This window comes from Desmodus rotundus, chromosome 7 (assembly GCF_022682495.2).
Source record: "Desmodus rotundus isolate HL8 chromosome 7, HLdesRot8A.1, whole genome shotgun sequence".
NCBI classification, from domain to species: Eukaryota; Metazoa; Chordata; class Mammalia; order Chiroptera; family Phyllostomidae; genus Desmodus; species Desmodus rotundus.
The window spans coordinates 56,310,621-56,332,346 of NC_071393.1; the positions used below are offsets into that span (position 1 = coordinate 56,310,621).

Genomic DNA, 21,726 nt, shown 5'->3' on the forward strand with positions numbered 1-21,726 from the left:
AGTTGCTCCCAGCCCTGCTCAGTTGGCCGAGCTGGAATATACATATTATATGTACACACATGCTGTTTACTTCTCTGACATAGTGAATACATACTAAGCCCACACCAACACCTTCAGTTCTAATCTAACATTATAAGATTCATTCTGGTTTTCTACCTTTCTGTATCTGTAACTCCCTTCACTGACTCCCTTTATATTATCTGGTATTTTTACTTATTTAACCAGTCCCCAGCATGTAATAAAGATCTTATCTCTGCTGCCACCCCTTGCCTGCATGGAAGCGTTCTCACTCCACTTGTGCTCTGACTCCATACAACAGACCCACCCGCATGCCTGGCCATACTTCTCACCCCATCTGGGTTGATGATGGGTTGACCTGTGCAGTCCAGGGCTGGTTTGTTCCTGTGTGTGGACACTGCTCACTTCACTCGGTGTCAACACCTTGTTCTAGGTTCGAACCCTCCCATCACCTCACATGGAGGAGACCTTCTCATTCTGCTCAGGTTTCAGCATCTCGTTCTGGGCGAAAGTGATACCAGACTTCTGCTTGGCATAAATGCCTACCTTGTTCTGCCTTATTTAAGGTCTTTAAAAATAAGTTGGTTGGAACTGGGTGGGGTTGGGTGGAGGGATTGAGCAAAAATGCAAAAAAAAAAAAAAAAAAAAAAAGAGAAAAGGAAAAAGAAAAGTCTGCCATTTTATCAACACATTATTGCTTTAATTTTATTGAAGTTATTGCAAATAACTCTGAAGTAATGGACACATATATTTTGCATTTTTTCATTGTAAAATGCAAATATTTAAAATACTATGATCTCACCACAAATCTAGTTTTTCAAAAGTGTGAGTGATACTTATGGCTTCTCAGAAGTTTTATGAATGGAACCTTTAATCAGAAACAATTGTGACTTTTTAAAAACTGCTTTTGGCTTCCAGCCAAGATGGAGGCATAGACAGACACACTGGGCCTCCTCGCACAACCAAAAGGACAACAACAATTTAAAAACAAAAAACAATCAGAATTGACAGAAAATCGAACTGTATGGAAGTCTGACAACCAAGGAGATAAAGAAGAAACATTCATCCAGACTGGTAGGAAGGGCGGAGAGGACTCATGGCAAGGTGGGGGCTGGTGGACCCAGCGAGGGGGCAGACTGTGGGACGGGGCAGGCCAGGCTACAGCTAGCAGACCCCACAAGGTGGTGGCTGGCAGACCCTAAGGCCCCACATTTGCTCAAGATAAACCCAGAGGAACAGCAGGGGAGCAAAACAGACCGCACAACCCAGAGCTCCAGCACGGGGAAATAAAGCCTCAAACCTCTGATTAAAAAGACCCGTGGGGGTTGAGGCGGCAGCGGGAGAAACTCCCAGCCTCACAGGAGATTTTGTTGGAGAAACCCACAGGGGCCTAGAGTGTGCACAAGCCCAACCACTCAGGAATCAACACCAGAGGGGCCTAATTTGATTGTGGGTAGTGGAGGGAGTGACTGGAATCCGGCAGAGAGTGGAACAAGCGCCACTGCTCCCTCTCGGCCCCTCCCCCACATACAGCATCACAGCGCAGCGTCCAGCGTTACCCTGCCCAGGGAACATCTAAGGCTCTGCCCCCTTACCTAACAGGCACACCAAGACAAAAAAAATGGCCCAAATGAAAGAACGGATCAAAGCTCCTGAAAAAATACAACTAAGCAAAGAAGAGATAGCCAACCTATTAGATGCACACTTCAAAACACTGGTAATCAGGAAGCTCACAGAATTGGTTGAGCCTGGTCACAAATTAGAAGAAAAAAAGGAAGGCTATGCTAAGAGAAACAAAGGAAAATGTACAGGGAACCAACAGTGATAAGATGGAAACTGGGACTCAAATCAATGTGTGGACCAGAAGGAAGAAAGAAACATTCAACAGAAAAGAATGAAGAAACAAGAACTCGGAAAAATGAGGAGAGGCTTAGGAACCTCCAGGACATCTTGAAATGTTCCAACATCTGAATTATAGGGGTGCCAGAAGGAGAAGAGGAAGAACAAAAAACTGAAAACTTACTTGAACAAATAATGGAGAACTTCCCTAATCTGGCAAAGGAAATAGACTTCCAGGAAGTCCAGGAAGCTCAGGGAGTCCCAAAGAAGCTGGACCCAAGGAGGAACACACCAAGGCACATCATAATTCCATTAGCCAAGATGAAACAGAAGGAGAGAATCTTAGAAGCAGCAAGAGAAAAGGAGACAGTTACCTACAAAGGAATTCCCATAAGTCTGTCAGCTGATTTCTCCAAAGAGACCTTACAGGCAAGAAGGGGCTGGCAAGAAGTATTCCAAGTCATGAAAGCCAAGGACCTACATCTGAGATTACTGTATCCAGCAAAGCTATTATTTAGAATGGAAGGGCAGATAAAGTGCTTGTCAGATAAGGCCAAGTTAAAGGAGTTCATCATCACCAAGCCCTTATTATATGAAATGTTAAAGGGAGTTATCTAAGAAAAAGAAGATCAAAAATAGGAACAGTAAAAATGACAGCAAACTCAGTTATTAATGACCACACCTAAAACAAAAACAAAAGCAAACTAAGCAAACAACTAGAACAGGAAAAGAACCACAGAAATGGAGATCACATGGAGGGTAATCAACAGGGGAGTGGGAGGGGGAGAGAGGGGGGAAAGGTACAGAGAACAAGTAGTATAAATGGTAGGTGGAAAATAGACGGGGGAGGGTTAAGAACAGTATAGGAAATGTAGAAGCCAAAGAACTTATATGTATCACCCATGGACATGAGCTATAGGGAGGGAATGTGGGAGGGATGGGATGGGCAGGGTGGAGTGGAGTGAAGGGGGGGAAATGGGACAACTGTAATAGCATAATCAATAAATATATTAAAAAAATAAAATAAAAATTGCTTTTTAATTTGAAATAAAGTCGAAAGCTCATACCAAAACTCTAACTAAAAAATCATCATTCAGGTGAATAGCTTTTGTGCAAAGAAAAAGAGCTGAGATCTGAATTGAAAACTACTCTTAAATGATCCATAAGTCTCTTACATTCATAGATTTTTAGAGGCTAAGTCCTATGTAGATCCCATCATTATAATTGAAAGCAATCATTAAATTACATTTTCCAAGTACAACTAGTTATACCTTAAGAAAAATCTAACATACAAATATTTAGGTGCACATAGAGAGATTAACTGGATATGAGTTTTGACTCCCAGTCAGCACACATACCTACGTTGGGGGTTGTGGATTCCGTCCCTAGTCAGGGAGCATGGTTTCTCTCTCACATAGATGTTTTTCTCTTGCCCTCTCTCAAATCAATAAAAACATACTCTCGGGTGAGGATTTAAAAAAAAAAAGTGAACTCCCCATATATTTAAAATGTAATTCAGTTTTAAATACATATTTTTAGAAAACCCTCTAGGCTTAAACCAGAGTAATTAGAAAAGTGTATCACTTAGAGACCCTTTGAATGTTGTACCTTCAAATCTTCCTGAAACCAGAAGAAATTGAACTTAAGATGTATCACTTTAAATGAATAAATACAAAAAGTGCTTAAATACCATCAAAGAAAAGTTCAATGAAATAAAATGCAAACCATTTTCTACTTCATGAACTGCCATGCTACAAACTTCTCAACAGAAAGTAGTTCATTTAATTATCTTATTATTAACACAGCTTGTCAGGAAAACATTAATTCTATTCAGATTTTCCTAAAATCGAAAATGATGGATTCATGAGATGTGAAACTTATATTAACCTCAAATTTATGGTACATACCATCAGGATCTGATATTATATCTAGAAGAGATTTATCCAGAGTAGTTTTGCTCATTATTTTTTCTTCACATTCAAAATACACATCTAGTTTTCTTGCCTGTTTCAAAATAAATATTAGATTAGAATACCTCAAGTAATAAAAACACACTAAGACTTCTCAGTTTACAAGTTTCTATCTTCTATGACCAATTTTATAGGCAAAGATCATTCCCTAGAGCATTTATTTTAAAGTTTCTTACTTCTGATCATATATTTAATGTAAAAAATAACAGACGGACTATTTTGTTTACCATATTGGACTTATAAATTCAAAATTAATTCTGCATGTCATATTTATATTAACAAAGCTAGAAATCACAGAAATTTCAATACTCTGTGAATTAGTAACTAGCATACAAATATTATTGTATTCCATGCAAATTAATAGCCATATTATGGGTTTTTTTTTAATATGCAAATCCACATATTTTCACCTTAACTGAACAGAAAGTTATCCTAATTAATGTTTTTTAAATAAAATTTTCTCCTCATTAAAGGTCCCAATTAATACTTTGAAGTTTTAGATAATGGAAAAGTAGTCAAACTTGGCTTTTTGGTATCACACCTTTCCCAAATTTAAAATTTGTTGATCAAAATTATGCAAATGAGATTAACATGTTAGGCTCCCCCAAAGGAAATAAAAATTATTACTAAGTATCTATTAAATTATGTTTCAGATAATACAAATGAGAGAAAAGAACATGTTTTCTATTGAAGGTGTTAACAATCTAAGGCAGTGGTTTTCAACCTTTATTATCCCATGGCTCATATACATTAATTACTAAAATTCTGTGGCATACCAAAAATATATTTTTTGCTAATCTGACAAAAAATAGGTATAATTTTGATTCATTCATAGCGGATGGCAATTGTTGTATTGGCTGTTGTCACTTTTTTATTTGCTAATCTAAGGAAAAAGAGGTCAATGCCCCTGACTAAATAGTCAGGTATTATGTGTTTTAAAAATTCTTGTGGGACGCCAATTGCAAATCACTGATCTAAGGGGGAACAGAAACCATTTATGAAATAAGTTAGAATATTTACAGTTACCAACAAAGAACTACTATATAAATATAGAACATAAATAAATATATTAAGCTAGATGACAGAATTAAATGGTTAACCAATTGTGGAGGAGGAAGCGGTAAAATTTGAGCTGATTTTTTAAAGTGATTTGGAGACATGCACAGGTAAGTTCATTTCAGTTAACGGGAACATACCAAAACATAATCAGACTGGAGAAACCTGAATGGTAGGCTAAGAAGTGACTTCACATGAGGCAAAAGGAGATCAGTCAGAGTCCCTCAATCCCACTGCTCCGCAGTGGCACATAAGGCCAGAGTTTTAAATAGAAGAAATATTCAGTTTTAAATTCCAAACAACATAAAAAGGTATACATTGAGATCTGTCCTCATCCCTGGTTTCTTCTACCCTATTTCCACCCATTCCTATGGATATTTGTCTTTTGTATAGTTTTTCAGTCTTTTTTTCTTGCAAATGTAAGCAAACAGGGTCTATAACCCAACATCCCTCCATTTTCTGACACAAAAGGTGATATATACTCTATTCCTCTATCCCTTGCTTTCACTCAACAATATACCTCACATCAGTACATTGAGAATTTCCTTATCAGTGAGCTCCTGATAAGAATATAATAAAGTTTAGGAGAGTTTTTCTTTTTACAAACTCTTTGTCCCTTCATCTTCTTCAGACTCCCTGATATAGGAGCTATTTTAGCTACTGTACAAATCTATTTTGAACACCGAAATAGATGAAGTGAAATTTTAGGAATGGAAAAATATAGTATTAAAAATGGATGGAAGAAAGAGAGATCCTGGGAAAGAGACCCTAGAGGTGGCTGTGGACATGGAAAGGAAGATATAGATAATTAATAATCACCATGAGAATGGCTATGAAAAGCAAAGCAGTGAAAAAAGTCAAAGGTAACTCCTGGGGAACTAGGATGATGGTAGTAGGAATTATGTTAATGCAAATATTAGATTGGGAAAGACTAGTTATCTGTAGACTGATGTCAGAAATGGGGGAGGAGGGGAGTAATAAAATACGGTGTTAAGCTGACTTGCAGACCCACACAATCTACTCAGGCTAACCTTGCTGTTTAACCACTATACTCTAGGATAAGTTCCCTCTAGTCATATCAAATAACTCACTTTTCATTAAACACTGTGTATCTAGGCATAGGCTTTGATTATTCCCTTAGCTTTTTAAAAATATATTCCTCTTCAATCTCCTGCCTGGTGAATTCTACTCATTGTTCAAGGACGAGCTTCTTTGCAACTCTTTCTTCAGTCTCTGTTCTTTCCACGTCTTGCCCCTCCCCCAGTCTCTTTCTCAGCTCTTAGAATTTATTACTCCTTTAAATGTGTACCAATAGCACTTTACATATCTTTCCACAATAACAACAATCACACTGTATTATTCTCTTTTATTTACATGCTATCCTTCTAAAAGTGTAAACTCCCTAGAGTATGTCTACTTAATCATTTAACCCTAATAGTCTAATGAAGCACCATGGCTCATAACAAGGACTTGACCAACCAACCACTGAATTTCTAAGCTAAGATCAGGACAAACACAGACAAGTAGTCATCTTTAAAAGTCACGAGACCTGGCTGGGTAGCTTAGTTGGTTGGAGTCCTGTCCTGATACACCAAGAAGTGGGTTCGATCCCCAGTCAGGGCATATATAAGAATCAACCAATGAATGCATAAATAAGTGGAACAAATTGATGTTTCTGACTCTTTCTCTCCCTTCCTGTTTCTCTAAAATCAATAAATAAATTTAAAAAATAAATAAAAGTCATGGCCTGGCTGGGTGGCTCAGTTGTTTGGAACATTGTCCGTACACCAAAAAGTTTACAAGCTGAATTTCTGGTCAGGGTACATACTTAGGTTGCGGGTTTGACCCCCAGTTAGGGCACAAATGGGGGGCAACTGATTTGATGTTTCTTTCTTTTTCGCCCTTCCTCTCTCTTAAAAATCAATTAAAACAAACAAACAAACAAACAAACAGCCCTACTGCCGTGGCTCAGTTGGTTGGCTGTTGTCCTGCAAAGATGAAAGGTCACCAGACTGATTCTGGGTCAGGGTGCCTGTCTAGGTCTCAGCACAGTCCATGCTGGTGTGTGGGGAGAGGCAACAGATCAAAGTTTGTCTCTCAACTGATGTTTCTCTCCCTCTCTTTCTTCCTCCCTAACTCTTCTCTAAAAATAAACAAATAAACTCTTTAAAAAATAAATAAAAAAAAAAGTATTCTCAGGTGAGGGTTAAAAACAATAGAAGTCATTAGATTAATGAACTTCTAGAGTGAAAAATGTAAACAATGACATCTTCAGTGATTTGATATATAAAACTAAGCTAAATGAAATGATATAATCAGTAAAGAAACATTAGATTCATTTTGTTCTTCTTGATATATTAATTTACTCACACTTTAACTTCTAATAAGCAATGAAAACAAAATCTAAAAGCAACTTAGTTTGACTGGTAATGGGTAGAGAGCTTCTTTTAGAGGTGAAGAAAATGTTCTAAAATATATGATGGGTGTGGTTGTATGACCGAGTGTGTGAATATACTAAAAAACACTGACTTGTACATTTTAAATAGGTGAATTACATGGTTTGTGAATTATACCTCAATGAAGCTGTTAAACAAAAGTAACTAAGCCTTTAGGTACACTGATTGGGAGAGAGTTCCATGAAGGAAGGAACAGATTGAGTAGAAATTTTCTAACCTGTGTAAGTGAACTGGTATCTTTCAGTATCTATTATGTAGAAGCACTTTACTTACAGCTATGGCATTAAAATGTCTTTAAACAGTGAACCTCAGAACCCTCTCTCTCAAACCAAATCTTCTGCAGACCCTACACATAAAATAGATACAAGTGACCCATTAAATGTCTCAAGTGTACCAGAGAACAGTGTTTAAAAACTACTGACATAGACTATCTCATTTTAAATCTCCAAATAATACTAGGAGCTAGAAATTATTAGTCTCATATTAAAGATGAAGAAACAGACACACAGAAACATGTATTACTCAAGGTTACCAGAGTAGAAGTAGTAGAGTTGAGATTCAAATCCGGGTCAGACTCCAATGTACACCACAGATAAAGAGTAGAAACAATTATATTTTCCTCAAGTACAATGTATTGCTTCCTTTGCATATATGCTTCATGGAAAAAAGTATATATGTCAATTAGTACATATTTGGTTTTTTTGTAATATACATAATTTATGTATATGTGCCAAAAGGTTATTTTGGCCAGAGACAAAATAATTTATAGGTCCTTTTTCAGTTTATTGAAATAAGGGATAATATATGTAAGGGATTAGAGAAATAATTTCTGTAATCCCAAAGACTGATTATTTTTATGTAATATGAGTTCAAAGGAGAATACAATTTATATTACAAGAGTTATACAGAAAAAATAAAAATATAAAATAATAAGGTCAAGATAAACAGACTTTTGGTAAATTCAATGAATATTAAGAATGAATAAGAAAGGAATTTTACTGAAAACTGAGTCTATATATGGTATACAAATTTTAGCTAGTAAATATAAATTTGGAGAGCCACGAACTTCTCAAAAATCCCTTTTAAAAATTAGCTGTCCCCTTTCTGCGCAGTAATGTAAAATTCTTAAGAGTTTCTAGGATGTACAAGTACAGTCTACCCTTGAACAACAGGAGTTTGAACTGTGCAAGTACACTTATACAGGTGGTTTTTTTCAATTAATATACAGTCGACTCTCTGTATCCTGGGTTTTGCATGAGTGGATTAAAACAACGTTGTACCAAAAATGCAATTTTTGATTTCAACTGGAGTTGATTTTCAACTTGGTTGCCCCTACCTCCTGTGTTGTTCAAGCGTCAACTGTAGCATACAAATTCTGCCTTTTGAAAATGACTAACTAAAAACAATTGTCATGACCCATATAGGACATAAAGTGAATTCCCTTTTCCTTCCTACAACTGAGGAGTATTTTTCCTTCTTTTTACCGTTCCTCTTTTCATTCTAGCTAGGTGATCCATGAAACTGTATTTGAAGGTGTTCTATAACACAGGTGGCGGGCTGAAAATATGTACTTTGGGGCACTTGCTCATATGTCACACTGACTTAGACATCTTGAATAACATTTGCCCCCACACCTTTACCTCACTTCTGTGCAGAGATGGGACAGTGTACTGGTGTGGAACCTGGTTAGGATCTTCAATTTCTATAACAGGCTATCAACCTTACTACTTGGTTATCTCATTTCCAAATACACACATTTTTTTTCTCTCAACCCAAACCACCAAAGTTCTAGGATTCTAGGTCCAAATCTGAATGTGTAACCTCAACTTCTCTGCTAACTCCTATCAAAAGCCCAACTGAAAAACGTGATATTAAAGAATGTGCAATTCTTTCATTCTTTCTACTCTAGATATTAAAATGGTATAAACTTAGACCTTACTACCTTGGTGACTTATAAAACTACTCTCACTTAGTTATATTTTAATATTATACCCTTGACTTTTATTAAAGTTGCCATGAAATCCATGATTGTAACTGATACTAAAATACTACATCATAAAATCATTTGATTTAATTTAGATAGTGCCTGATATGAGCAATGTCTTTTGTAATATGATGCTAGGAAACATTTTGCTTAGAATAAAAACACAAAAAACAGAAATTTCCCTTTCTGATGAGAAGTTTAAGTTTTGTTCTTTTTTTAAACTCAATCACCTCTCTCTCTTTTTAAAGTCTTGGTTGCCAGAAACTTCAAAGCCAAAGTTGAGAATTACCATTTTAACTATATAGCAACTATAATGAGCTTTTATTTCTTTATTCTGTCATATGTGCTATCTATGAAAGATGCCTTAAACCTCTTTAAGAATAAGGAAACAACTTCATTTATAAATGTATCCTATACACTGACTCCTAGTAAAAATATTTAAATTGCGACTAAAGTGATCTATTAATAAAACATTTAAAATATACATGAAGTAATCTTTATAGATGGTAAGTATTAGAAAATACAAATATTAGCCCTGGCCAGTGTGGCTCGGTTAGACCGTTGTCCTATAAACTGAAGGGCTGCAGGTTCGATTACAGTCAGGGCACATGCTTAGGTTGCAGGTTGGGTCCTTGGCTGGGGCATACACAAGAGGTAACTGATTGATGTTTCTCTCTCACATCAATGTTTCTCTCCCTCTGTCTCCATCTCTTCCCCTCTCTCTGAGCATGTCCTCTGGTATGGAAAAAAATATTAGCAATCATATTATAACAAAATATCAAAAACTGCTTTATAATATTTCTGGAAAAAATAGAGGTTTACATGGTACTTGTAAACTATTATAAATTTTATTTTACTATTTTAATTAAGCAAATTAAATCCAAAGATAGCAGATGAAAAGAAACAATAAAATCTAGAGCAGATATCAATGAAATTAAAAAGAAATCAAAAAAAAAAATCACTGGAGCCAAAAGCTGGTTCTTTCCCTACCCCCAAAGATTTTATTTATTTATTTTTAGAGAGAGGGGAAGGGAAGGAGAAAGAGAGCAAGAGAAACATCAATGTGTGGATGCCTCTTGCATGCCCCAAACTGGAGACCTGGCCCACCACCTAGGCATGTGCCTTGACTGGGAATTGAACTGGCAACCCTTCAGTTTGCAGGCCTGCACTCATCCACTGAGCTACACCAGCCAGGGCTGGTTCTTTAAAAGATCTTTCAAATTGATAACTCTGGTCAGGTTAACAATGAAAAAAGGAGAGGAACACAAATGACTAATATCAGAAATGGAAGAAGGGCTATCCTTACTGATCCCATGACATTATAAACCAATTCCTTGAAAGACAATCTACCAAAACTCACTAAAGGAGAAACAGGTAATTTGAATGGGCCAACAGCTATTAAAGAAATTAATCAATAGTTAATAGCTTCCAAAACAGAAAGCATTAGGTGAAGATGGGTTCACTAGTGAATTCTCCCCAACATTAAGGAAGAAGTTATACCAATTCTCTACATGTCTTCTAGAAAACAGAATGCAAATGAGAAAATGGATGATTTCCTGCTAAGATCAGGAACAAGGCAAGGACCCTCTCACACTCCTATTCAATATTATACTGGAAGCCCTAGTTAATGCAATAAACATAAAATGAAATAAGAGGTATACAGATTGGGAAGATAGAAATAAAATCATCTATTTTTTTTTTTTTTTGCAGATGACATGATTGTCAATGTAGAAAATTCCAAAGAAACAACACAACACTTCAGGAACTAACAAGTGACTATAGCAAGGTTGTAAGACACAAGGGCTGATATGCAAAAGTCAATGGCTACATCGTTGAAGGTCCTAGCTGATGCAGTAAGACAAGGAAAGGAAATCAATGGAATACAGCATGGGAAAAAAAGAAATAAAACTGTCTTTGTTCACAGATGACATGCTTGTCTATATAGAAAACACCACAGAAAAAACAAAAATCTCCAGAAACTACTAAGTGACAACAGCAAGGCTGCAGGAGACAAGATTAATATATAAAAATCAATAGTTTCCCAATATATTAGCAATGAACTGAAATTTGAAATTAAAGAACAATCCCGTTTCCATTTGTACTCAAACCATAAACAAATGAAAGTTGTAAGTCTAACAAAACATGTACATGATCTATATGAGAAAAACTACAAAATTCTGATGAAAGGAATAAAAAAAACTAAATAAATAGATACCTCATGTTCATGAATAGGAAGACTCAGTATTGTCAACATGTCAGTTCTTTCCAACTTGATCTACAGAATCAACTAATCCCAATAAAAATTGCAGCAAGTTATTTTGTAGATATTGACAAAATGATTCTAAGGTTTATATGGAGATATGAAAGACCCAGAATAGCCAACACAATAGTCAAGGAGAAAAAATTAAGGAGGACGGACAATACCTGATTTTTAAGATTTACATAATAAAACCATAGTAATTAAGACCATTCTGTTCCATTGGTGGTACACAAATACACCAATGGAACAGAAAAAAGAGTGCAGAAATAGATCTATACAAATAAAGCCAACTGATCTTTGACAAAAAGGCAAACGCAATTAAATAAAGAAACAGACAATCTTTTCAAAAAATGGTGCTGGAACAATGGCACATCCATATGTAAAAAAATGAATCTAGACACAGACCCTACAACTTTCACAAAAATTAACTAAAAATGGATGACAGAACTAAATGTAAATTGCAAAACTATAAAACTCCTAGAGGTTACTTGGGAGAAAATTTAGATGACCTTGGGTATAGTGATGACTTTTTAGATACAACACCAATGGCACAATCCATGAAAGATATAACCAATAAGCTAGACTTAATTAAAGTTTTCTGTTATCTTAAAGACATTGTCAAGAGAATGAGAAGACAAGCCATAGAAAGGGGGAAGTATTTTCAAAAGACGTACCCATTCAAAAAACTCTCCCCTCCCCAAAGTACAAAGAACTCTTAAAACTCAACAGTAAGAACAATCTGATGATAAAATGGGCCAGAGACTTGCATACCTCACCAAAGAAGATACAGATGGCAAATAAGCATATGAAAAGATGTTCCACATCATATGTCTTAGAGATTTGCAGATTAAAACAACCAATGAGAAGGGCTGAAATCCAACACTGACAACAGCAAATGCAAACAAGACTGCGGAGCACCAGGAGCTCTCATTCATTGCCGGTGGGACTGCAATGGCAGAGCCACTCTGGAAGGCAGTTTGGCAGTTGGCAGTTTGTCACAAATCTAAACATACTGTTACCATATGATTTAGCAATCGCCCTCTTTGGTATTTCCCCAACAGAGCTGAAAACTTCTGTCTACCTAAAAACTTTCAAGGGAATGTTTATTGCATCCTTATCATATCTGTGAAAAAGCTGGAAGCAACCAACATATCTTTCAATAGTTGAATGGACAAATTGTGGTACATTAGACAAAAAAAAATAGTCAGCAATAAAAAGAAATGAGCTATCAATCCATGAAAAGACATGGAGGGATCTTAAATGCATATTATGAACTGAAAGAAGCCGACCTGGAGAGGCTACACACTGTATGATTTCAACTCTGTGACATTCTGGAAAGGATAACACCGTGGAGACAGTAAAAAGATCCGTGGTTGTCAGGGATTCAGGGGGAAAAAACAGGGATGAAAAGGTGGGGCAAAGATGATTTTCAGGGCAATGAAACTATTCTGTATGATACTGTAATAAGAATACATGTCTTTATACATTTGTCAAAACCCACAGAATGAACAACACAAAAAGCCCAATAAACATGAACTTTAATAATGTATTAATATTGGCTTATCAATTTTAACAGATGTATCACACTAATACAAAATGTTAATAACAGGGTAAACTGGGGGTGGGTGGTTCAGGGGGTATATGGAAATTCTTTGTACTTTTCACTCTTTTTTCTACAAAAATAAAACTGTTCTAGCTTTTCTTTGATACCCTGAGAACGGCCCATACAGTGTTGTTCTCATTTCCCAGGTAATTGAAAGGGAAAGTTTCACAATGTTCGGAGCCCTTAATGTGCTGCAAATGAAGGAGGGGGATGTCCTCAAGTTCCTTGCAGCAGGAAGCCACTTAGGTGGCACCAAACCTGACTTTCAAGTGGAACAGTACAGATACAAAAGGAAGAGTGATGACATCTATGTCATAAAAATGTGAAGAGAACCAAGGAGAAGATTTGCTGGCAGCGTGTGCCGTTGCTGCCACTGAAACCCCGCTGGTATCAGTGTTGTATTGTCCAGGAATACTGGCCAGTGAGCTGTGCTGAAGTTTGCTGCTGCCACTGGAGCCACTCCTACTGCTGGCTGCTTCACTCCTAGAACCTCTACTAACCAGGTCCTGGCAGTCTTCTGGGGGCTGAGACTTCTGGCGGTGGTTACTGATCCCAGGGCTGACCACTAGCCCCCCAGAGAGGTGTCTCATATTAACCTGCCTACCACTGCTCTGTGTAACAGACTCTTCGTCTGTGGTATGTGGTCACTGTCACCCCTGGCAAGAGCAAGGGGGCTCACTCAGTGGATCTGATGTGGATCAGTGGGTCTGGAAGCCTACTACACACACCACCCTGCCAAATATAGGAAAATCATCGTGGTCGGACTCAGACTAGTGCCTCAGGGGAGAGGGAACACACCCACCTGCCATGGATATCCTGGAATCACAGGCCTGTTTCCTCCAGAAACCCTCTCGGAAACAGTCAGGTCTGAGACTAGTCTAAGACTGACAGCAGATCAGCAGGCAGACATCCTGCTGAGGGTCCTGAGGCGGATCCTGTGGTGACTTAGGACATTTGCTGACATGCCTCTTGACCCAGTGCTGATAAAAGCCAGGTGTGTAGAGCAGCCAGGACCAGAGGAATCAGCCACAAACTGTGGACCGCTTGTAGCTTTGGAAAGGCAGCCAAGGGCTGGATGTGGGCAGCACTTGACACTGGCTTACACCAGACTCAGACATCAGAGTTATATCCAAAGGGAGAAACCAGAAGGCAAGCACTAAACTATGCTGAGACAAATCCACTTGGTTCTTTTTTCATAATTTTTGCTATTTTTTCTTTTTCATAGCTTTTTAATTATTTTTTCTTTTCCTTTTTTTTTTTGGTGCTCTAATTTTTCTTTCATATCTCCAACTCTACTCTTATCTTTGATTACTCCATTGTTACTTACTTCTTACCCTTTATTATTTTTGTTACTTTTTCTGTTCCTTTCCCTGTTTTCCTCTTTCATTCATTTTGAGTATTAGTTTTCTTCTCCTTTCTCCTCATAATCACTTTTCTTTCCATTGGTCTTCTCATACTCTTTTTCCTTGCCCCTGTTCTCTACTCTTCCATTTCTCTTTCCACTTTTATTATTCCTTGCTCTCTTGTTGTTGGTAACATTGTGGTGGTTGGGGGGTTGCTTGTTGTGGTGTGGTTTTTGTGTTGTTTGCTTTGTTCTGCCAGTACCCACACAACAGTGTACAGCACAGAGTGGGGGCTGAACATCTGAAGTCCGCCAGCCAGAGGGGAGCTCCCACCAATGAAAGGGCCAATAACAATCAGGACCCAAACACAACAGAAGAGTCCACAGAGCCCACACAGAGGACATGCCTAGAGCATCCAGATCAGGAGATCAAGGAGTCTGCACCACGGGGTCCCACAGCAACCCTAACACACAAGGCACTCCACAACAGAGTCGAAGCAATCTATCTAATACACAGAAACAAAAACAGACAGACAACTAAAATGGGGGGACAAAGAAACAACTCCCAAATGGAAGAAAAGGTGGAGTCTCCAGATGAAATGAAATCGAGGCAATCAATTTATCAGACATAGAGTTCAAAGTAAAGGTTATAAGGATACTCTAGAAATTATATCAGCATGAAAAAGGGCATAGAAACCTTGAATAAGAACCAGCTGAAAACGAAGAATGCAATGTCTGAAATGAAGAACACTCTAAAAGGAATTAAAAAGAGGCTAGATGAAGCAGAGGATTGAATCAGAGAGTTGGAAGACAAGGTAGGGAAAAAAAAAAAAACACAGCCAGAGCAACAAAATGAAAAAAGACTAAAAAGAAAAAACGAGGATCTTTTAAGAGAGCTTTGGGACAATGTGAAATGTAATAATATTTGCATCATGGGGATACCAAAAGGAGGAGAAAATGAGCAAGGGATAGAAAACCTGTTTGAAAAAAATAATGACAGAAAATATCCCTAACTTGGTGAGGGAAAAAGTCACGCAAGCCTAGGAAGCACAGTGGGCCCCAATCAAGATGAACCCAGAGAGGCCCACTTCAAGAGACATCAAAATCAAAGTGGCAAAATTTATAGACAAAGAGAGACTCTTAAAAGCAGCAAGGGAGAAAGAGCTAGTAACTTACAAGGGGAACTCTGATAAGGCTATCATCTGATTTCTCAACAGAAACACTATAAGCCAGAAGGGATTGGTATGAAATATTCCAAGTAATGAAAAGCAAGGACCTGCAACCAAGACTACTCTGTCCAGAAAGGCTCTTGTTTAAAATAAAGAAAGTGGAATAAAGAGCTCCCCAGACAAAAACAGGCTAAAAGAATACATCTCCCCCATGCCAGTATTGCAAGAGATGCTAAAAAGACTGCTTTAAGAAGAAATAGAGAGGAACACAGGTACCAAGGGAAAAGTGGCAATGAATAAGTACCTGCCAATAACAACCTTAAGTGTAAATGGATTAAATGCTCCAATCAAAAGGCACAGTATAGCTGAATAGATAAGAAAACATGACCCGCACATATGCTGTCTACAAGAGATCCACTTCAGAACAAAAGACCTACACAGGCTGAAAGTGAAGGGATAGAAAAAATTTTCCATGCAAATGGACATGAAAAAGAAGCTGGGGTAGCAATACTTATCAGACAAAACAGACTTCAAAACAAAGGCCATACCAAAGAGAAAAATAAGGTCACTACATAATACTTAAGGGAGTAGTCCAATAAGATTACAAAACTCTTATAAACATATATGCACCCAATATAGGAGCATCTAAGAGAAATGCACAGCAATACAGTCATTGTAGGGGACTCAAACATCTCACTGTCAGCAATGGGGCATTAAAGTTTGGTTTTTCAAACAAAAAAAATCAACAAAAATATTGCAGCATTGAATGACACTCTACAGCAAATAGACTTGAACCGTAGGGTACTGTTGGTGGGAACACAGACTGGTGCAGCCACTGTGGAATTTCCTCAGAAAACTAAAAATGGAACTGCCTATTGACCCACCAATTCCACTGCTGAGATTATACCCAAGAATCCCGAAACACCAATTCAAAAGAACCTATGCACCCCAGTGTTCACAGCAGCGCTATTTACAACAGCCAAGTACTGGAAACAGCTTAAGTGCCATCAGTAGATGAATGTATTAAAAAACTGTGGTACATTTACACAAATGAATGCTACGATCAGAAAGAAAGGAGGAGGAATTCCTACCTTTTGTGACACCATGGATGGAACTGGAGAATATTATACTAAGTGAAATAAGCCGGGCGGTGAAAGACAAATACCATGTGATATCAATTATAAGAGGAATCTAATGGACAAAATAAACAAATGAGCTAAACAGAACCAGAGACAGAAATGGAACAGACTGACAGCGGCTAGACAGGAGTGGGGAGGGCGGAATGGTGGAAAGAAGGGGAAGAGACTAGTCAAAGAACATGTATGAATGACCCATGCAGATGGACAACAGTGTAGGGATTGATTCTGGGAACAGGGAGTGAACTGGGCAGAGGTGGGCCAAGGGGGAAAAATTGGGACAACCGTAATAGAATAAACCAGAATAAAAAAAAGATCAGTCAAAATCGAGCCAGAGAAATGCTCTTATTTCTCAGACACTAAAATTCCTTCCCTACTGTTACCTGGAGAGTAGTGAGCAGTTCATCAGTCAGTTAAAGTGAAGAATGATTAAAAAATCTACGTTGTATATACACATTTAAAAAATTCCTTTTAACTTAAGACCTGAAATGTAAAATTGTCTGCCAATCCTGATGGAGGTTCAAGATGTCTTCTTTGAGTACAGAGTTTCACTGACTAACATTTCCCCCCCTTTCTTGCATAAAACACTCCTAGAAGGGATCACCTATGATTTCCAGTCTCACTTTCTTTGAAATGGACAAAAAACTTGTAGACATTTGGAAAGCAATTTTAATATTTTTGAAATTTTCTAATCTTTTATTTTTTAAAATCCACTACTAATTTAAATAATAATTAAATTACCACTTTATTGAGTCTATCTAAGGCATGAACTTAAGTTTTCTAGAAACAATCTTCTTTTCTTATTCATAAATCGATATAGGTAGATTGAAATCAAATAGAAATAACTTTCTTTGGTAAGCAAAAAATTCGACTTGTAAAACACACTAGCTGTTGGTTGTCAGCATGTCAATAATGTGGCCAGTTGCCACTATGTTTTACAGAGGAAATAAAGGGCATCAGTTAATCTGGTGTGTTGACCAGTGGAGATCAAGTAAGATAATTTCTTCTTTATTGTGAAAGCTTATCCTCTCCTAAGAAAAATAAAGAAGTTGAGTGAATGAAAAATTAGCCCCTGGTGGAAGGGCTGTGGTTACAAGCTAGTATTGCTACCAAGGGCTGAGCTTTGCCCAGAGGGTAGACCTAAGGCTGTACATGTGTGCTTGATCAGATGATGTCTTTAGATCTCATTTGGTACCTCTTAACTTTCTCCGTAAGTAGCAGCAACACAAAAATGAGGGTTCAGCACCAACGAATAGTAGATCCGCAACACCACTACAACTTAGTGTTGTATCCACAACACTAAGAGCCTGTCCCTTGCTGGCTACAAGGGGATGGACTATTCTGATGTTACAGCTCTTTCTCTGAAATGGGAGCATTAGGTAAACGAGTACATAATGGCATTTCTCTCTCATCTATGATTTACACATAGGTATCTCTTCCTTTTCTTAGGTATCAGGTGCTAAAGAGTACGTAATTCAATTTGGCAATGCAGGTGGGATAAAAATAGTTTAAAAAAATTAAAATTTCTCTGCAAATTGTTTAAGTAGTCCCAGAAGCCATTATGCAACAACTAGTAAGTAGGGAAAGTTACGTTCGTGTAAGAAATAAAAGAACTGCTAATGGAAAGGTTTAAATGGTATGAATTATTGGGCTTTTAGTCAAGATGGCAGAGTAGGTAAATGTGGTACTTGCATCCTCCCACAACACATCAAATCACAACTGAACTAGGGAAGACCATCACTGGGAACTGCATGAAATCTAGCTGAACATAAGTCCTGTAACTAAGGATTTACAGAAGAAGCCATCTCCAGACTAGTACGAGGGGCAGAGATGCAGAAAGGGCTGGTCCAACACCAAGTGTGGCAGGTAAAAATTGGAAGGAATATCTTGGCTGTGGAGGTCGCTCTGAGAGCGAAGAGTCCCAGCCCCATACCAGTTCCCCTGGCCCAGGGTTCTAGTATAGGAAGAGAAGTACCCTTAACTTCTGACTGTAAAAACCAGTGGGGACTGAGACTGAGTGAGACGGAGGACTTTTGGAGTCCCGGGCATTCCTTTCAAAGGTCCCATGAGTGGACTTATTCGATCTCCAGCTCTGGGACAGCAGCTCAAAGGGCAACCCAGCTCAAAAGGCACCAGGGACATACAGGGAGAAACTGAATTGTCTGGCATCAGGACAAGAGCTCGAGGACAGCTTTCTCCCAGACAGATGTGCTGGCAGAGACCACTGTTCCTTTGCTGAGCCCTCCCACCACAGAGGCAGCAGGTGGGAGCCATATCTGAGTCTCCATCAGGATACTTCCCTCCCACCTTTTGGGCCCACCCGAGCTGCTTTCAGTGGCCTTTCCACATAAATGGCCTGTTTTGGCTCATGCTGTGCAGTTTTCTAAAATCTCCCAAAGACCCTGGGTAAAGAGATGTGTACAATCTTTTTCCACTTTACAGAGCTGCTACATAGAAAAGGGAAGATATCTACAGAATCATTTATAGACTGAAATTGTTTCTATTCCTGTAGGTACACAAAAACAGCAATTAGCAATACCAAGATGTGGAACAAAGAAAAAAATCAGGTTGTTAGCTTAACAGAAATTATGCAGGTTTAAATCCCATGCTGCACAATGCTCATCATCTATCTATATTAGCTTCTTTCTAATGCCCTGTGACTTTTTAAATCATTGAAAACCAACAATGTTTAAGTCCCTTTTCCGTAAATCCAAGGTGTTACCAACATCTTTGACAGGTAGCAAATATATTCAGCCTTTTCACATTGCTTTTTCAAATGTTATCATATTAAATGGAAAGTAGGGGGTCACATTCTAGGATATGGTCAAGCTGTCATTGACATTCACCTCCATGCCCAGAGAATAAATACTTGTAGAACGCCGAAGAACTAATTAAGTCAAGCTAATATGGGGTAATCATGAATAGAGTAATGAGAAAAACCATAACAACATATGGAAGGTCCACCACCTTTGTTTCGAAATCACAGTACAATAGGAGATAGTAAGGAGATGTAATGCTAACACTCATCTAAAACTAAAAAGTTCAGAACCAAGTTACATAATGAAATGGTATTATTAATGGAAATTTTAGCTAGAACTATAATAAAATGGATTTCTAAGTCTGTATTACTGATGGTTAGATGCAGGTCCACTGTTGAAAGAATAATATGGGTACAGAAAATATTAAGGCAGTGTGACATCACAGAAATATCAGATTCTACCCTCTGTTTACTGAATGTGTGACCTTGGACAAATGAATTCTCTCTCTAGATTACTAAGTTTCCTCATTTGCAAAAAGTGAAGGTAATACCACTACCTCAATGCTATAGTGAGAGCTGAAGAGATAATGAATATGAAAGCATCTTACAAAGCATAAAACCCTACATAAACAGAAATTATATTGTGGGGGGAGAACAGTTAAATTTACCTTTATATGTTCTAAAACAGCAGTAGCAACATTTGTGTGGAGATCAATAAGTCTTTTTTTTTCAAGGAGCTCAGGCAAAGAACTACAAGTATCAAAAAGTTGAAAATTAATCATTAAACTTTCTAAGAAAATGACACAGACTGTAATAAAATTCATACTTGGGTGTTTCCTCTGAGGAAACTTAAAGTAGTAAACATAGTGAGTTTAACTATCAACTGATAGTATAACACAGGTGAAGTGCTTCTTAGTTTATCTGCCTCCCAAAAATCATTATTCCACCATTTCACTTTCTGGTTCCAAAATTTGCAGGTTTAGAATAAAATCAGAATAATGGAAATCTAATTGTACCTATATTTCTAAAACACATTTCTCTCTCCTTGATGGCATTTAAAGTATCCAAAAGAAAGAATTTAACCTTTAGGTAATGAAGTAATAGTAGCAATGATAATTTAGTAACAACCTGCATTACTTTATCACCAATATTATCTTCTTGGCAAAATTACCCTCATTACACAATTTTCCAACTACTGAAAGAAGCAAATGATCTGCTATATAAGGAATTTAAATCAGCTTGAATGTGTTAAAAAGACAATTTAGTTTTTTAAAAGTATATGAGGTCTGTCCAGAAGGTATCCAGCCACATAATATGAAAAACAGACACATTTATTGAAGATACAAGATACAAGAAACACTGTACAAAGGACAATTACACTTTAGTCCCCTTCAGAGGACGTACCTTGGGACCTCACAGTTCTCCCAGTCACCATTAGCTGCCCCGTCATATTTTCCTGAATCTCATCAATGGTCTGAAATCTCTTTCTTTTCAAAGGTGATTTTAGTTTTGGGAAAAGCCAAAAGTCACAGGGCATCAAATCTGGGCTATAGGGGGGCTGAGTCACCTGGGTGATTTGATGTTTCACCAAAAAATTCTGCATGAGATGTGATGCATGAGTGGGCATGTTGTTGTGATGAAGCTGCCAATCACCAGCTGTCCATAGCTGCAGCCTTCTGAATCATCCAAATAGCATCCATGGCAGAATGTTCAAGCTTAACACAAAATTTGATGCAGATTCGTTGCTCTACTTGCTCATTCATTTTGAGTGTGATGCTCACTCAACAGCATCTATTGCCCCCACTCTCTAACACAGAGAAGTCCTCATTGTTCGCACATGAGCATTCCAGTCCACTTGCCTTGGCTGCCAGGTTATGTTAATGTCACACAAACCATTCTCTTTACATTAATAATGGCTGGACTTTTTCCAGACAGACTTCATATTCTATTACCTACTACTTCCCATTATGAAAAAATATTAACAAATTTACCTCCTAAATAAATCTTATCAAGAGGAAGACTTCAAAGAGGATATATTCCTTACCTAACAGCTGATGTTAGCTTAGCAGTATTGTCAGAAAGCATACTTATGGCTCCTTCATCTTCCCCTTCTAGTCCCTGGGAAGGTAAAAAAG

At 37.6% G+C, this 21,726-nt stretch overlaps 1 protein-coding gene across 3 annotated transcripts in view; it reads right to left on the reverse strand.

Moving 5' to 3' along the window:
- The window catches only part of SCFD1 (sec1 family domain containing 1), a 108,057-nt gene that overhangs the window by 44,951 nt on the left and 41,380 nt on the right, over positions 1-21,726 (reverse strand). For all 3 annotated transcript variants that reach the window (XM_024551354.3, XM_045188309.2, XM_045188310.3), the window contains 3 exons: positions 21,636-21,709; positions 20,260-20,341; positions 3,765-3,861 (listed from right to left, as the gene is read on the reverse strand). In XM_024551354.3, the coding sequence (XP_024407122.1) occupies positions 3,765-3,861; positions 20,260-20,341; positions 21,636-21,709 (253 nt within the window). The remainder of the gene's footprint in view (positions 1-3,764; positions 3,862-20,259; positions 20,342-21,635; positions 21,710-21,726) is intronic.